Source organism: Centruroides sculpturatus, unplaced genomic scaffold (genome assembly GCF_000671375.1).
Source record: "Centruroides sculpturatus isolate CEXI.00-Female unplaced genomic scaffold, Cexi_2.0 scaffold1393, whole genome shotgun sequence".
Classification (NCBI taxonomy): domain Eukaryota; kingdom Metazoa; phylum Arthropoda; class Arachnida; order Scorpiones; family Buthidae; genus Centruroides; species Centruroides sculpturatus.
This window is the reverse complement of record NW_019385616.1, coordinates 108,946-125,409: the sequence shown is the minus strand read 5'-3', so window position 1 is coordinate 125,409 and position 16,464 is coordinate 108,946. Positions and strand designations below refer to the sequence as shown.

Sequence of the window (16,464 nt, the reverse complement as noted above, 5' to 3'; positions counted from 1 at the left end):
GTCTCTCTGTCCATCCTCTTAATCTTGAGAACAAAGTTAGATAGATGAAAATCAAAATCAGATATGAAAAGCTAAGGACTATGGGCCCTGATTTATTTATGTATGAACTTCCAGTCAGGACTAAAGTTAATAACTTCAATTAAAAATTACTTTCAAAAATCATATTGATCCCTGGCTATCTGACATGGAATTTTATGGTGATTTTATAAGCCCGTCTTTAATAAAACAGCATTGTGGATGATTTTTAATGCTAATTTTCAATCTTGCATTGATTATGGACTGCCAATTTGGTCAATGGCTGCACCTTCCCTTTTTACGTTTAACAAAATGTGTAATCTGATTTTCACTGTTGACTTTAATATTGCTAGAATTTGCCGGGGCTTCCCATCTTTCTTTGAGAGAATTAAATATTTTGATTGGTTAATATGTTACAAATATTTTAATGGTCTTATTTATCAAGATTGGCTTTCACTCCAAATTCCATCAAGAAAACTTTACTCCTTTATTTACGTTTTTACTCCTTTTTATCATCTAAATCTATCTCAACAATCTTTCTTCTACTGTATATTGCAAAATCTTAATAATTTTGATGAATTTTTACATCTTGACCTCCCTGATTTTAAATTGAAATGTAAAAAAGCTCTGTATCTTTTTTAAGATTTGTTACCTGTTTTTTTTTATTTTATTTATTTTTCTTGTTTTGTTTGTTTTTATGATGTACGTTTTTGTAGGGGGCAGAAATCAAATGTCTATCCAGACTTTTCATGTAAATTTAATGAAATAAATAAATAAAATAAATTTTCTCCACAACAGAGCTAGACCGATGATTAGTATGACACTGTTGTTATCAGGAAAAATATGGTATACAAGAGCAAGAAACTACTACATATATTTTAAACTGAATAAATTAAAAATATGATTAAAATTGCAGCCCAGCATTGTAATGATGTCACAATAATTTTATTCTATATATTTTCTATCTCAAATAATTCATTTTATAAGAGCTTTCATCATAGAAGCAAGTAACAATAGGCCACTTTTTGTAATATATATCAATATTAGATTTTCAGAATTTGGATTTGCTTTTCTATGTATAATTTAATATCATTTTTTGACTGTGGAACCTTGTTATAATTAATTTTTATGATTTTATTTCAGGTAACACAAATATTTATCAATTTATTATTAATATAGATTTTTTTTAAACAGGTTTGCATGTTGACATTTTATCCAGAATTTGAAGCAGTTACAAATCCTCATCCTGAGATAATTATTGCATTAGATGCATCAAATTCTATGCAAGGGAAATTATTTGCAGATGCTTTGAAGACAGCTGTTCTATGTCTCAAAAATCTTCCACACAATTGTTATTTTAATATAGTAGTTTTTGGATCAGGTAATAATGAAAATGATTGTTATAATTCTACATATATTTTATTAAATATCATTATCTTATGCACTTTATTTTGTTCTTATTAGTACAGGTATGTGCCACTTAACATTCTGAAAAAGATGTTATTGAGCAAATTTTATAGAGAAACCTTATATAGTTTAGTCTATTACTCATAAAGGCCATATGTAATACAATTGTGACAATGTGACAATGATTAGATATGTTTAGATACATAAATACTTAACATAAAGATACAATCTGTTACTAATTTTTCAGCTCCATTATAATCTTATGGAACATTTGTTCCTAAAGTAAGTAGTGCATACCTGTATTTAACTACTTTTTTATAGTTAAAATTTAATTGTATAGTTTTAATTATTTTTGAATAAATTTTCAGACTATTTAATGTTAATTCTTTAAGTACAGACATATTGTATATTAATGATTATTTTAATAAAGAGATATATTACATAATCTATAAATTTTTCATCAAGTCTTATCCCAGTCATGACAATAATACTTTAAAAACATTTGACCCATTAACAATGAATATTTTTTTTGTCACAACTACTGTTTTTCTGTTTATTATAAAGATGCAATTATAATGCATTCTTGTTTAGTTTCAATATGTGCATTTTGTAGGCATTGTGTTGTTTTTATTATTATTTTTTTACTTTGCATTTCCAAAAATTTTAAAACTTCAAAAAAAAAAAAAAAGTTGATCTGCTTTTAAAGTTTACAAATTGTATTGAAGTTTTTGTTAAATGTTTAGTTGAAATTCATGCAATATTTTTTTTTTTTGCTTTTTTTGAATATTTTCTTTTCTGTAGGACTGTTCTAAATATGTTAATAATAGTAATAATATTTCACTAATCTCTAATATGGAAAAATCCACAGTGTACAATGGAAATCATTTTGTATCATCTACTATCGGGAAATTTCAAAAATTTAATCCAGATTAAGTCATTTGAATTTTTCTTGAACAGTTGTAATTGTGTCCATATTTTACCATTCCAGATGATCTCATTACAAAAGTACCGTAAAGTGTCGTTTATCTGAATCAATCGGGGACTGGGGTTGTTCGGATAACTTATTTTTCGGATAACCGATTATGTACGAAAAAATATATTAACCTATCCCATCCTGAAATTTTTCTCCATTGCGTGTCACTTTGCATTGAATTTTTGTCGATGTTAAGCCTAATGTAAACTTTTTAAAATAATAATCGTGGCTATTGTATCATTAAAAATTATTTCTTTATTTTGTACAAACAAAATAAATATATTGAAAAATATAAAAACAATAAAAAATTATACTTCAGAAGTTAATTTAGTATGAAAAACGTAAAATATTTGAGTAGCCCAAGACATAGCCAAAGATTGCAGTGCCACAACACTAGTGGAAATTTAAATTTGCCAACTGGAATTTTTTCGGATAACCGACTTTCGGATAAATGACGCTCCACTGTAAATAAACTCTTAATGTTGAAAAAAGTCATTCATACAAATAAATTGCAAGAATTTAAAAGATTTAAATGAAAAACAAAATCTCTACTGTTTTTAAATCATAATTTATTTATCAAAGAAATTAGCCCACTAGTGATCTAACATGTAGTTGGTTATGGGTTTGCACCTGCAGTTGGTAACTGTCTTTTATTTGGGTGGCTAGTCCTCCAATGAACTGTATTGTCCTCTAGTCCTCCATTTATCAATAATGTTTTTCTTTTAAGTATATGCTTAATTGTTTGTTTTTGTTTAATTTTACTTTATATTACTGGCAGACAACATTCCAATATTTTATTTTCTTACTTTAAAGTAATAGTTTCATCTTTATCACTCAACAGAAAGAGAAAGACACTACTATTAATTACAGTCAGACAAGAAAATAAAATTGAGGGACTTAGTTAGGGTGGCATTGTGCAACAGTTAATAATAATTTTAACATTGATTTTAAAACCCTACTTATAGTCTATTTACTATTTTATGATTTATAGTCAGTCAATAAATATTTGCTGGCTAACAAATGTCCTTTATAATCCTTTAACAATATCTGTGCAATATCCTCTTGTTTAATATAAGAAAGTTGGATACCCTATTCACATTTTACCAACATTCTGGCCATGTGGAGTTTTCTAGGTTTTCTTTACATGTGTAACACTTAAATAGAGGCCAGTTTTCTGTAGAAAATTGGGGGCATCCCTTGACAGATCACTTGTGTTGCATTGTCTTATTTCATCAATCCAGTTTAATCAGAGAAATTATTCATGCTTCCATTATTTTTTATTACCTTTCATTAGACGTCTTTGGTTTGGTTTATTTTGTAATTTTTACTTTTCTAGCTCTGTTATATATAAAAAAGGGAAAGTATGGTTATCAGTCAAAATGACCCCTAAGATTTTTACATTTTTGGACTCAGGACACCTTGAAATATCAAGAAATGCAAAAAAATTTTGGATGTTTTCCTGTATGTATGGATGTTTGTGTGGGGGACTAATTTTTTTTCACCTTCTATGAAGCTCAATAACTCCTGTGCTTTTTGTCGAAAATTTCTGAAATTTGCAGGGAGGTTCATGCATTGGGGATTGATGCTATTAAATTTTTGTGGTTAAAGGTTGACAGGATAGAGAGATAAAAGCGGTTGTGTTTATCTCCAGTAGGATCAGACTTAATGACGATTTTATTTGTTATTATCATTTACAATTTTTTATAAAAACCTGTCCCCACCCTCAAAATTAAGCTTTTTTGCAATTTTACAATAATTAAAAATATAAAAGTTTTCTAATAAAATATAACATATGGCACCATCAAAATTTTAAATGTTGCTGGATTTTTATTTAATTAAATAATAAAAGTAATACAATACTAAAATTTGATTTACCAGAAGTCTTATATTCTTTATTTTTATATTTAAATATTATTTCTTTTTGATAGTGTTTCATGAGTTATTTCCATCAAGTCAAATATGCAATTCAAAAAATGTGCAAAAAGCTATGAATTTCCTGAAACAGGTTACATTATTAGGTAATACAGAATTTTCAAGAGTTTTAAAATATTATCAATTAACTGCTGGAAAAGGCATAAAGAATATAATTCTTTTGAGTGATGGTGATGTTAATAATGAAAGGATAATATTTAAAAGTATCAAATCTTATAGCAACAAAGTGAGGATATTTACAATAGGTTTAAGGTAAGAACTATTTGAAATTTTATCATCATTGTAAGTAATGTGAAATTTTTTATATTATTATACTACTAACTCTTTGCTGTTTTTTATAGTTCAACTACTTATATCAACAAACATACATTGCAACAAATTGCTAATAAAAGTGGAGGTGTGTACGAATGTTTAGATACTTTAAATTTAGAAAACTGGAAGAATATGGTAAATATAATATTTGGCATAAAGAAAATCTGAATTTATTAATCTTAATATTTATGATTTATTTTGTTATTTTTAAAATTTGTGAAAAGAATAATTAAATTATTAACTTTGATCATTTAGGTAAGATATTTTACTTTAATTCAGAGTAGTATTGTTCATTCTATTACTATGAATTACAATAAAGATATGAATTTATGTGAAAGCAAATTGAATGAGTTGCCTTATGATTAGTTATTAAGTAAATAATGATTATTAACATTTGGTTATTAAATATTAATTAAATTTACTCACAGCTTATCTTCAATTGTTAAAGTTTCTTTAACTTAAAGTTGATTTATTTCTGTTATACAGCATTAAAGAATATAAAAGTAATATTATACTGTGTGAAGTAATTATATTCAATCAGATTCAAAAATGGTTTGCAGTAATCTAGTTAATAATAATATGTTTTCTGCTTGTTCATAATTTGTTTTCATTGAGAGACAACATTCACTTGTATCTTTAGATTCATTAAAACTTTAAATAACTTTAATGAANCGCTAGTGATTGTGCTGTATAATAGTGCATTATCATGTTATAGAAGTTAATACAAGAATATACTTGAGATAGATTCATGTGTCCATTTTGTAATTGAACACATGAAGAATGCAACTTGCAAGATAAATCTTTGAATGTTTTCATTATGGTTGAAATTTTTTCCAAATTGTTTATTTATTTATTTGAATTTAGGCCATTCAAAATAATGTAAACAGTCTGACAGACGTACTCTTACATTGATTTATTTTGGCATTCATTTTGTTTCTTGGCACTCTCTCATTCAAAGTCATAAATCAGTTTCTTTGAAGTAGGCAATCATCCAAAGGCGAATTATTCACCTATTATTGGGCATAAATGTGTTTACAAATGAACAATACTTTCAATTCGACAGCAAACACTACTTAGTGAAATCGTTTTATGAGTTTCTTCACGAGTTCTTCGTCACTGGCTCAATTGTTTTTTCAATTTTCGTTTTAATTTTTTAAAATTGTTTTTAATACTGAGCTTCTGTTCATTTATTGAATAATTAATACGAAATACCAAAACATTTAGGCTACTTGGAGGCATCACTCACGCTAGCCAACTCCATTGAAGAGTTGGCCAGGCCACTATGAGTGAGGAGGCCTCAATGTAATCTAAATTATCTGGTCACTCCTCAATGGTGGGTTGGTCAGTATGAGTGAGGCCTCCACTGTCCTAGTATATAATCCTCAATATAATCTATTCCTGTATATACTATTTCTATAATCCTCACTCCTCACTCGTGTTGGCTGGGTTGAGCCAGCACCAGTGAGGAGTGAGGATTAATCCTCCGCTATATAAATGTACAAAACATAGATTTTATGAGAAAAATAAGCTAACGAATCAAATATATTTGAACAATTAAACAATATTTTATTACTATTGCTATCACAATATCATGTTCTTTTTCATATTTCTATATTTCATTTAAATAAAAGATGCCATTAATAACACGAATTCCAATTTCTATAACGATTAAATTTTAAATTTAAGTTAAATATGTATTATATTTTACACTAACACTTCGTTAATTTCGTTGTCAACCTCAATAAAGTAATGGAAAACAATCAAAGATGGAGGAAATCAGACAAAATGGAGTCGGAGGAAGGCGTTTTTTTTTCTTTTTTACAATAAAATTTTAAATTTAATTAACGTAAAAAAATGCAATACAACTCACTAGGCAACACGCAAGATGAATATTCATGTAGGGAGCGCTGTACACTGAAGATCAGCCATTTTGTATATAAGCGGCCATTTTGAATGCGTAAATTAACTTAAATAACGAGAAATAAATGATTTTAATCGCAGCAGCTAGCGATATTTACTCTCCTAGCGATGAGAATGGAAACTAAGTCCCATTAAATTACGAAAGAAACTAAGTTCTGTCGAATGAAAATAGAAACTTTGTGCTAGACAGATATTCTGTTGGAAGCCCCTAGACTGGCTGTCTACTTACACTTTTGATCTATTGTTTTTTATTTATTTTTTGTTTATTTATTCCTCTCACACGATTATTATAATGACGAGGATAATTATGATTCGTTGGCTACTGATAATAAAATACGGCTAAGTTCCGATTTGCTGATCCTCTTCTCATTGCTGAAGCCAATTCCATTCATGATGGAATCTTGTAGTTCTTCTAGATCTTGGCTATCGTAATCCTGTGTTAAAAGAAATTCATGAAAAGTTAATTGTTCTATTTGTTAAGTGTTATATACAATCATTCGATTAAGCCAAATTCTTCAAACATGTACTGTACATGTATACATTTATAATTAGGAAGGGATGTGGCAAAACGAATGAAATCTCTAAATTAGTCGTGGGTTCGTGTCTATCAATGTAATTTCCGGATTTTCTTCACGTGTCTAACACCTAAACAGGAGCCAGTTTCCCGTAAAAAGTCCTCTCGGAGGCCAGATCGCCCACGTGTTGCATCGCCTTATCCAATCAATTCCCTCTAAAAATTAGTGTCAGAAGGCCTTTCTATGGTACATTGGCCCCTAATTAAGTGTTACAAAGGCGAAGAAATTTCAGAGCTCGCGAACCCACGAGTTTCATGGACTTGGTAACAGATGGGTACGTGAACGTCACGTAATTCAAAACAATGGTTTCAGGCACGGATCTAGTCTTGTAGTACTTAATATTTAATGGATAAAGAGAATAGATTCGTTAAGATCATTTCGTGGAGCATTTAACGAATCTATGGAAATAAAAATCAATTTTAAATCTGTGTTAAGTGGATATATTCCTATTATAATCAGTGGCAAACTAACGATTGAGTGGTTTTATTTTTGTAGACACTAAAGACATTTCGAGTGAAAATCAATATCCACCCCACCTTCGTGATCAGCTCCATTAGATCCTTGAGAAATCCTTTCAGTTCTTCGTTCTCGATCGATCCATTTCTGTCCTGAAAAATTTCACCATCTTTGTTTAGCGGGTGATGGACATCCCCCGATTTACCGTATAATTTCTTCGATTTAACGATTAAAGAAAAAAAAAAAAGAATCCATTTACCCTGTCGTACAGAGAGAAAACTTTTTCTATGTCCTCTTCGGTCAGTTTGCTGGCCCCCTGTGAAAGATCACACTAGAATATACCACCCGAAACAGGGCATTAGCTCATGCACGAGTTGTACTTACTTTAAAAGAAGGTCTGCAGAGGAAATTCTCTTTAACCGGAAGAAGCCTAGGATAAAAGAAACAATAATTTCTTTAATTCGAAGGGGGTAAACAGTAAATACTGTCAAGTTCTCTGTACAGTACACTACCTGGCCATCTCGCTAAGTTGGAGTTTCCCATCTTTATTGGCATCAAATATTTGTAACTGCAAAGAAATATTTCGATTTAAGCAAAATACCTAATATTTATAAAAAATATACAGCAATCTAAATAGAATAACAGCAAAACCTCGATATAACGTCATCTTATATAGCGCCACCCCGGTAAAGCGTCTGGAATAAATCTTCCTTCCGTATCTTCCAATGCACGATTATGCATTGTTATCATCGAATTACGCGTATAGAGCTCGTAACTGTGCGTAATTCGAGTACTCCTGGTTTAGCGTCGCACTCGATTTAGTGCCAATTTCAGAGGCCAAGAAATGACGGTGCTAAATTGGAGTTTAGCAGTTAAATTCTGTGCGATTTTATAACTGTTTTGAAATATGATGGCACCTCAAACCTTCTAGAATTCATATTCTAGATTTTCAAGTGGGCCTAAGGAAGAATGCTACAAGAAATTCTAGAAATCGGCAAGGATATTAATGCTAATTTACTTTGTGCTTGAATATACCAACGAACTATTGTAATTTCATTTGTTAGAATCAAACAGAACCTCGCGTGTATACCCAATGCTTATGGGGGCCCCAGTTTGTGATTGGCATTTAAAATCGGCGTATAACCAGCACCCCTTTATAAATTAGCTTAAACGACGGATAATATGAACGAGCTATTGCAGTAGTATATTGTACAACGTTTTTTCTATTGTTATTTAACTTTATAACACCAGAGAATCGAAAAACTTACAATAGTATCTGTGTATTCGATCAGTTTCTCTTCACCAAGGTTCTCCCTCTTGGCTTCACGAAGTAAATCTTGAAGGAAGTTCTAGAAAAGAAACTGCAATTGTAAATTCGTAACACTACAGAGAAAACTAGTGTATTGTCTTGTGTTACCTTTAATTCATCCGCTTCGATGTAACCGCTACCATCCGTGTCATACTCCCTCCAGATCTGTGTAAAAATGAAAATTGGATTAAAACCGGAAGTTCCTCGTGTCATTCCCCCTCAAACAATTGTACAATGGAATCAAAACACATGGAATAACCCCCCTGACGAAGCGACTCTTGAATACAGTAAAAAAAAAAACACAATATAGTGTCTTCACTAGTGTCAAAATAATACGTACTGTACTACATATTAAATAGAGAACCCTTCAGGACTTGTTACTATACAATCTAACCTCGGTTTAGCGCCACCGTTTGTTCGTCTCTGAAACTGGCGCTAAACTGGGCTACTGTAATTAAATTACTCCCCAATTCAACGTGCCAATTTCAGTTCCAAAAATGCAACTGACGACATTTCAACAAGGTATTTGGAGGAAAAAATTAGTATAAAAACTCACCACAGTGGCATTTTTGGCGCTGCATTTAACAAACCTTTTATTAATACGAGACGTTTGCGTTATACAAAGACCTCGGCGATGCCAAGGGAAAATGTCTCCTGGGTGAACTATCTATGGGACTTCGTATTGGCCCTCATTTAGGGGTTAGACACGTGAATAAAAGCAGGAATTTGCACGTGACAGGCCATTGATGAGGCTCGAACCCGTGACTAATCCCAGTTTTCGGTACACTTGCCAACTCGTCTTCTGGCAAGGCAATGACCATTTTTATAAACAGAACATGGCTTATGCAAAAGAAACTGTTTTTCTCGCAGCTTTTAGCGCCAAAAGTGCCACTGTGGTGAGTTTTGGTACTAATATTACTTACGATAACGTCTTCCACGCATGCCATACTATACTATCTATAGATTTGTTTGCATTTTCACTGATAAATATTTCTCTAGACAGCGTTGAATAGGGGTACTTTAATTACGATCACCCGGTATAGCGAATAGAATTGTGCAGTATTAAAGTTTGAAATTCAAAATCGTGCGCTCAGAAAATCATCGACAGAGAAAAAATCCCTTCGATTAACATTTATGAAAAAGACCCATTTACAATTATTCGCTTTATGAGGGTGGCGCTAAATAGGGGTGTTACATCGATATAATCCGTGCCGCAGCTCGGTTTATTACCACATTTCATTTGTTGCCAGTTTCAGAAGCAAAAATACGGTAGCGCTATATCGGGGTTTTAGTGAAAGTCGGATACTAAATTCGTAATTAATTTCAAGCCGAGACTTTTCGGTCGAGTGGTGAGAAATCGATAAACCGAGATCTATGACAGGTGATCGATTGACACATTTATGATTCATTATAACGTATTTAAGAGATCATTTTTGTATTAATTCGGGGTTCAAATGATTTAATAAGAGGCTTGTGTCTTCTATTTTTAGTTTTTAGGAATTAAAGAAAGCAATTATTTCTGTGATTACAACTAATTACGCTTACGGTGGAGAAATTACATCTCGAACTACAAAGAAATGAGCGTAGCCAGTCAGATCGATATATACGGGAATGTACGTTATACCGAAATGACAAGAAAACCCCATTTTAAGTGAGTTTCTTTGCTGTTTATACACCAAACCTTGGTCTTTTTTAAAAAATTATATGAAACCGAACCTCGATATAACAACATTCCAAATAGCGTTAACCTCGTTATAACAATTCAAACGACGTTACTTTCACTAAATCGCGACTTTCAAATAGATCTCGTCACTATACAAGGCGTAATTTTTTATTGTTTACAGTATACAGTACACTATTGTACAGTGTACTGTACTGTACAATAATATACATGCCTGTACGCAACTGACCATATACCAAGTTGAATAATGTAGAGATTCAATTGCGTTATATCCGAATTCGTGTTAGCACTATAGCGTTATAACGAGGTTTTTCGTGTTTAATGTAATATTTGCTCGATTTAACGACGAATTCGTATTTGTTTTTTGCATTAAAGATTAAAATTTAAAGCTGATCTATGTCCGAGTTATTAACCAAAAGGCCCTACGATATCCCCTCGATATAAGGCTTCATACGTTGAAAAATAAATAAAAATATTCAACTTAATATCGAAGAAAATTCTCGACATTTGACCTTCTTTACGGGTAAATTTTCTTGGTGAAGATTGTAAAAATTCAAAGTTTCTTGTATAACGACGTTTATAACGTTTCGTTACATCGAATGTATTATTATAAGCGCGACTCTCCCTACAAAAGAAAAAAACGTTAAATCGATAAATATCGATGGAGGAGAATGGTAAAAATGCTGATGATTCTCCTTACGATTCATTACTCTTAATAGACTTTTCTCTACATTCATACGTAGAAAATACTAATACGGTCGAACCTCCCAACGACGGACACCGACGTGACGTAAAAAATGGCCGTAGTTTGGAGGTTATTTCGCAGGCATTACAAAAACACAAGTGGACACTGTTTAGAGGTGGCCGTTAGCGGAGGTTTGACCTCACGGGGGCTGGATCAGTAAAACTGCAAGCTTTCATTTTATAAAACGACAATTTTTTCTGTTATTTGAGTCATAAAATTGTTGTTTTCTCGGAGGGGGGTTAAAATTGGGACGTAAAACTTCTTAACAATGAAAATCTAGGAGAAAAACTAGTCAAGAATGTACATAATTTGGAGTGGCAGGAACACAGGCACGACAATGCAATCCCTTTATTTATGGGCAGTTTCTCGCCGGAAAAACAGAATTGCTTTCAAAAATTGCTTTCCCCCCGAATGGAGTTGTTGAAAAATTGTCCAATAACAAAACTCCAGGAGGCGAAATCGCTCGGAAACAAAGGCAAAATATAAATCCCTGCCTCACACCTGGGCGCGCAATTAAACGGTAGGGGAGAGGTATTTAATAATGGTATTTATGTTTTGTATGATTTAAAATTATGGATATTTTTAAAAGCTATTTTCTTCTAGATTTTTATTATTCTACAATTTTTGCAAGATCTCGTCAAGTAGGGACCTTTTATAAAAGTGTTGTTTATCTGACAAACATGTAGTTTTTGGTTAATGGGAGATCCAGGAGCGGAACCTGATTAAGGAGATGGGGAAAAAAGGAAGAAGGGAGAAAGGGAAAAGAACAAAGAGGAGAAGGAAGAGGGGGAAATAAGGAAAAAATGATAAAAAAGAAGTAGGAGGAAAAGGAGAAAATGATGGGAGGGAGAAAGAGAAGAAACAGATGAAAGAGGAAAAAGATCAGAGGGAGATGAACAAGAAAGAGATGAAGAAGAAAAAAGGAGAAGGAAGAAGGAAGTGAGTGAGAGAGAAAAAGGAAGGAAGAAGACAAAAAAGAAGAAAAAAGAGCGCGAGAAAGAGAAGAAAAGGCGAAAAAAGAGGGAAAGAAGGACAAGAAAGAGCAGGAAAAGAGGGATAGAGAGAAAAATAAAGTGAGGAAAAAGACGAAAATGAAGAAAGAGACGGAGAAAGAAAAGAAGAAGGAAAAACAAGGACGAAAGGAAAAGGAGCAAGAAAGAGCAGGAAGAGAAGGAAAAAGAGAAAAAGGAAGAGTAGGAGAGCGAGAAAGGGACGTAAAAAACAAAAAAGGAAAGGTATGGGAGGGAGAAGAACAAGGAGGAGAAGGAAAGAGGAAAAAAGCCGATAAAGGTCAACTCTATTAGTGTTTAATTGCATTCTCATGTCACGAGGAGGGCGTTTCACAAACAAAATTTCATAAACTTTGAAAATAATCTTTTTTTTAATCATAAAAATTTTTCGGAAAAAAATTATTTATAATATTTAATATTTCGCGAAATACAGTACTTCAAAATATCGATTCGAAATTCATAAAGCATGAAAATCTTTTTTTTACGACTGTAAATAGAAATTTAACATTTTTAAAATTAAAATAAAGATAAAAAAAAGAGCGAATATACGAAGAAGTGGGCTGGGATCCCGTATATTTTTTACGATAATTATACCCCCTTTTTTAATTTAAATTAATGGGAAAAATAAAAAATATTTACCGAACCCTTGACAAAATTTCAGTATTAGTTACTTCACGCGCAAATTTAACGATATTTAATAAATAAAATACAAAATAATTATATTATATTATAATTAATAAATAAGTTTGGGTTTTAATTGAAAAAAATAACGAAATTATAAGCAAATTATTTCATTTGATTCCATTTCTTTGCTGACTCGACGTCTGGAATGGCGTTAAAATCGATGAGGAAGACTTAAAGATGTTATTAGTTTTATAAAATTAATGGATGCCTCAAATAAATAATTGTAATTTATAATAAATTTAGTTTCTAACGCTGATATTTACGTAAAAAAATATAAAAATTATAAGTTTTTTTAATATAAAAAAGTTGGATAAACTTCCCTAATACTCGAGTCTCTCGAATTAATAGTCTGTTCTCTCTTTTAGAATAGCTCAATACGTCAATTTGACGTCATTAAATCAGTTTTTCAATGAGAAATTCTAAGCGATGACGTCAAATTTACGTAAGAACGTATACTCTTCGATCGAACAAACTTTATTTGATTAATTGATTTATAATAAACATTTTGTAGTAAGTTCTAATGTATTAAATTTAAATGTCCCTGAAGTATCCCTTACGACCGGGACCGTGCAAAAATATTTAAGGCCTGGGCGCTAGAAGACCTTTTTCCCTATATTGAGATAAGAATAGTCGGCCAAAAAAAGGCCCCACCGCTCGAAACTCGGAATAGAATCCCGAATCAAATTTTTCGTAAGAGGCCTGTCTCCGTCTCTCGCCCTTTTGCGGGCCTGGCCGAACACGTGACGGGTATGAAAAAGGGGCCCCTCAGCGCCCATACAGAGCCAAACATTAAATTATTCTGCTTATTTTTTTTTTAAATTTAGGGCTACTAAATCGGGAAACCTCGTTGCCAGGCCCTACTTAAACGATTACAAAAGGCCTGCAAGGATCCCAATTACATCAAACTCGCGTTATAAATTACTTTAGAAGTAAGAAATTTATAAAAATGGTGCCGGAAATCAAATACTGTAATTTTTTTGGCAGATTTAGCTTGGAATTTTCTATATTTTTCTGCAATCCAGCAAAAAGAAAATGAGAAAGAATCTATTATAGCGGGGTATACATTCGATATATCGATTAAATGATGGATCGAAGCGCATTTATCCGCTTGAACATATCATTTATTTAGCTCTTATACTCCGATAAATATCGTATCATTTGATCATTAATCATTTATAATTATAAATAATATAATTATCGTATAAACATTCCCACTGTCGCGCGTGCCTTTCTGTCTGTCCTTGTTAAATCTAGGAATTAGAAAGGCCTAGAAGAAAATCCAAACCGGATATGGAAAGCTTATAAACAGGAGGCCCTGATTAACTATATATATACATATATTGCAGCGTGGTATTGTGACGTAGCCGGTTTCTAATTCTTCTAATCGATCGATCCAAACTTATGACAAATTTACTTCAATTTGTTTCCGCCACAGGAAACGAAGCTGTAAAGAACTATAAATTATAAGAATTTGCCATCTTTTACTATAATATATGCCCATTCACGTAAAGTTTAGCATTTATTATGGTAAATATCTTCGATATAACGCTTTAGAATAGTGTTATTATGTTGAACGTAATGCTTCTTAAAACCAAGGTTTACGTTAATTAAGTTTATGGAGATAATTACCATTAATACGTCAATGCTTGATGCGATAATGGTAATTATCTTGCTAGATATAAGCGGGGCCACCTCTGTTCTGTGAGGCCCTTTAATATTTGGCCTTATTGACTGCTCCTTATCACTAGGGGCCCCGTTTCTTTTATGAATTTCAGAGAGAGACTGGCCTCAAAGAATAATATAAATAAAACAGATATAAATGTACTTTTCACCCGTTATTACACGGACAATTATTTAAGGTGTGTTATTTTCAATTCAGGATCTTTACCCGAATAGCTCTCAATCAAAGTAATAGCAGAAATTTTCATGAAAAAGTTGACTGGGCCTCATCCCTCACCGTGTAGTTGTCCCCCATTGTAGACTCGACTGTAATTGGCCCTAAAGTAAAGGGCCCATTACAGTAAATGTCTAAGTAAATGGGCATGGTTAAAAGGCTCTTAAATGGCATGGTAAAGATCTAACTTGTAAGTAATTTGGCACTGTAAAGAGCCTAGGTAAATAGGCATGCTAAAGGCTCATTGTAAATGGGCTGCAGATCGGAAATAATTACAATTAAATCTTCTCTGTATTCCGGAAGAAACACATCACCATTTTTCAATTTGAAGACGATGAAGATCTAAATCGGGAGTTTCACTTTATATTTTCTAACCGATTTTTCAGAGATTATACAAGATAAAAATGGAGAAATGGAGCCATTACCTTCATAAATTCTACACTTGATTCTAGAGGATTATCGAATCGAAACAGTAGAAGAAAGCTCTCTTCTAGAGGTAACAGTTGAGCCAACTGCAAGAAGAAGAAAATTGATTTCATATTGGATTTGTCGCCTACAAAATTGAGATTATTCTTAGTCTCCTCGAAAGAAAGATAAAGGAAACAAAAATACACAATAATTCCACATCCTCAATTAACTTCACCCTACCTCTTGTATCTCAATCTTGCCATCTCCATTAACATCGTAAGTGTCCATAAAACACTTCTTCACCTCGCTCATTACCTCATCCGTCATGGGCTGCTAGAAAAGACAAAGAAGTTTTCCGTTTAAATAGATCTAGGCAAACTAGGTAATTATCTAGGCATAACCTAGGCTCTTCAGAAAGTCGATCATTTTGTTATATTTGTCACCATTAGTGAAGCTTATTCGAAGTAACAAACTTGTTGGCTTTTTGAGGGAGACATAGGTTATGCCTAGGGCCCGAAATTTATTTTATACGTCATCAGTTACATATTATATTTTAAAGTGGTGATGTCACATACCTGAGGCGCAGCATCTGCTCCTGTGACAGCAGAAACAAACTCTTTAAGAAAGTTATCGAGCTCCTTCCCTTCGATGAAACCATTACCTAAAATAAAGTATTAAAAAAAAGCTAAAATTTAATTTTATGCCCGAGCCACTTAAATTTTTGAGGCCCTGTATATTAAAACGAAAAAAACACAAAGGTAAACTTTTAGAATAAAATAAATAAATAAAGATTTTTGTCTTCTTAAAAACACAGGGAAATGCAATAGAAAGTCATGTTTTTGGGGCCTCTGTAAATTTGAAGGCTTGACAGATGGCCCTTTCGGTACCCTCGTGACAGGGCCTGGTTGATGTAGATGCTAAGCGATATTCTGGATCGAAGATGGACAGTAGTTATTAAAAGCCAATTCTTTCGTCTTATTTATATGTTGTTAGTATGTACAGCTGTGTTCAAAGATATTTTGTTTATGACGTGAATTTAATGTTGCTGCTTTCTGTCGTGTGATGTGACTAAAATGTAATGTTTTTAGATTTGTATTCTATGCAATGTGTGGATTACAGACACAATACCACTTATAGAAGAAG

At 32.2% G+C, this 16,464-nt stretch overlaps 2 protein-coding genes across 3 annotated transcripts in view; one reads left to right on the top strand and one right to left on the bottom strand.

The window, feature by feature from the left end:
• Positions 1–1,186: 1,186 nt before the first annotated feature.
• On the top strand, positions 1,187–4,923 carry LOC111640612 (von Willebrand factor A domain-containing protein DDB_G0292028-like). The gene is made up of 4 exons (XM_023386648.1): positions 1,187–1,396; positions 4,324–4,579; positions 4,669–4,790; positions 4,895–4,923. The coding sequence occupies exons 1-4, from the start codon at positions 1,216–1,218 to the stop codon at positions 4,921–4,923; spliced, it is 588 nt and encodes a 195-aa protein (XP_023242416.1). The 5' UTR covers positions 1,187–1,215.
• A 386-nt stretch (positions 4,924–5,309) lies between these two features.
• The window catches only part of LOC111640617 (calbindin-32-like), a 34,624-nt gene continuing 23,469 nt past the window's right edge, over positions 5,310–16,464 (bottom strand). The window contains exons 2-11 of one of the 2 annotated variants that reach the window (XM_023386654.1): positions 15,897–15,982; positions 15,562–15,651; positions 15,339–15,425; positions 9,008–9,064; positions 8,859–8,939; positions 8,103–8,158; positions 7,975–8,020; positions 7,850–7,906; positions 7,671–7,742; positions 5,310–6,993 (exon numbers count right to left, since the gene is read on the bottom strand). In XM_023386654.1, coding sequence (XP_023242422.1) covers positions 6,865–6,993; positions 7,671–7,742; positions 7,850–7,906; positions 7,975–8,020; positions 8,103–8,158; positions 8,859–8,939; positions 9,008–9,064; positions 15,339–15,425; positions 15,562–15,651; positions 15,897–15,982 — 761 coding nt within the window. In that variant the 3' untranslated portion in view covers positions 5,310–6,864. Of the gene's footprint in view, positions 6,994–7,670; positions 7,743–7,849; positions 7,907–7,974; positions 8,021–8,102; positions 8,159–8,858; positions 8,940–9,007; positions 9,065–15,338; positions 15,426–15,561; positions 15,655–15,896; positions 15,983–16,464 lie in introns of both variants that reach the window. The other variant, XM_023386653.1, reaches the window with a different exon arrangement.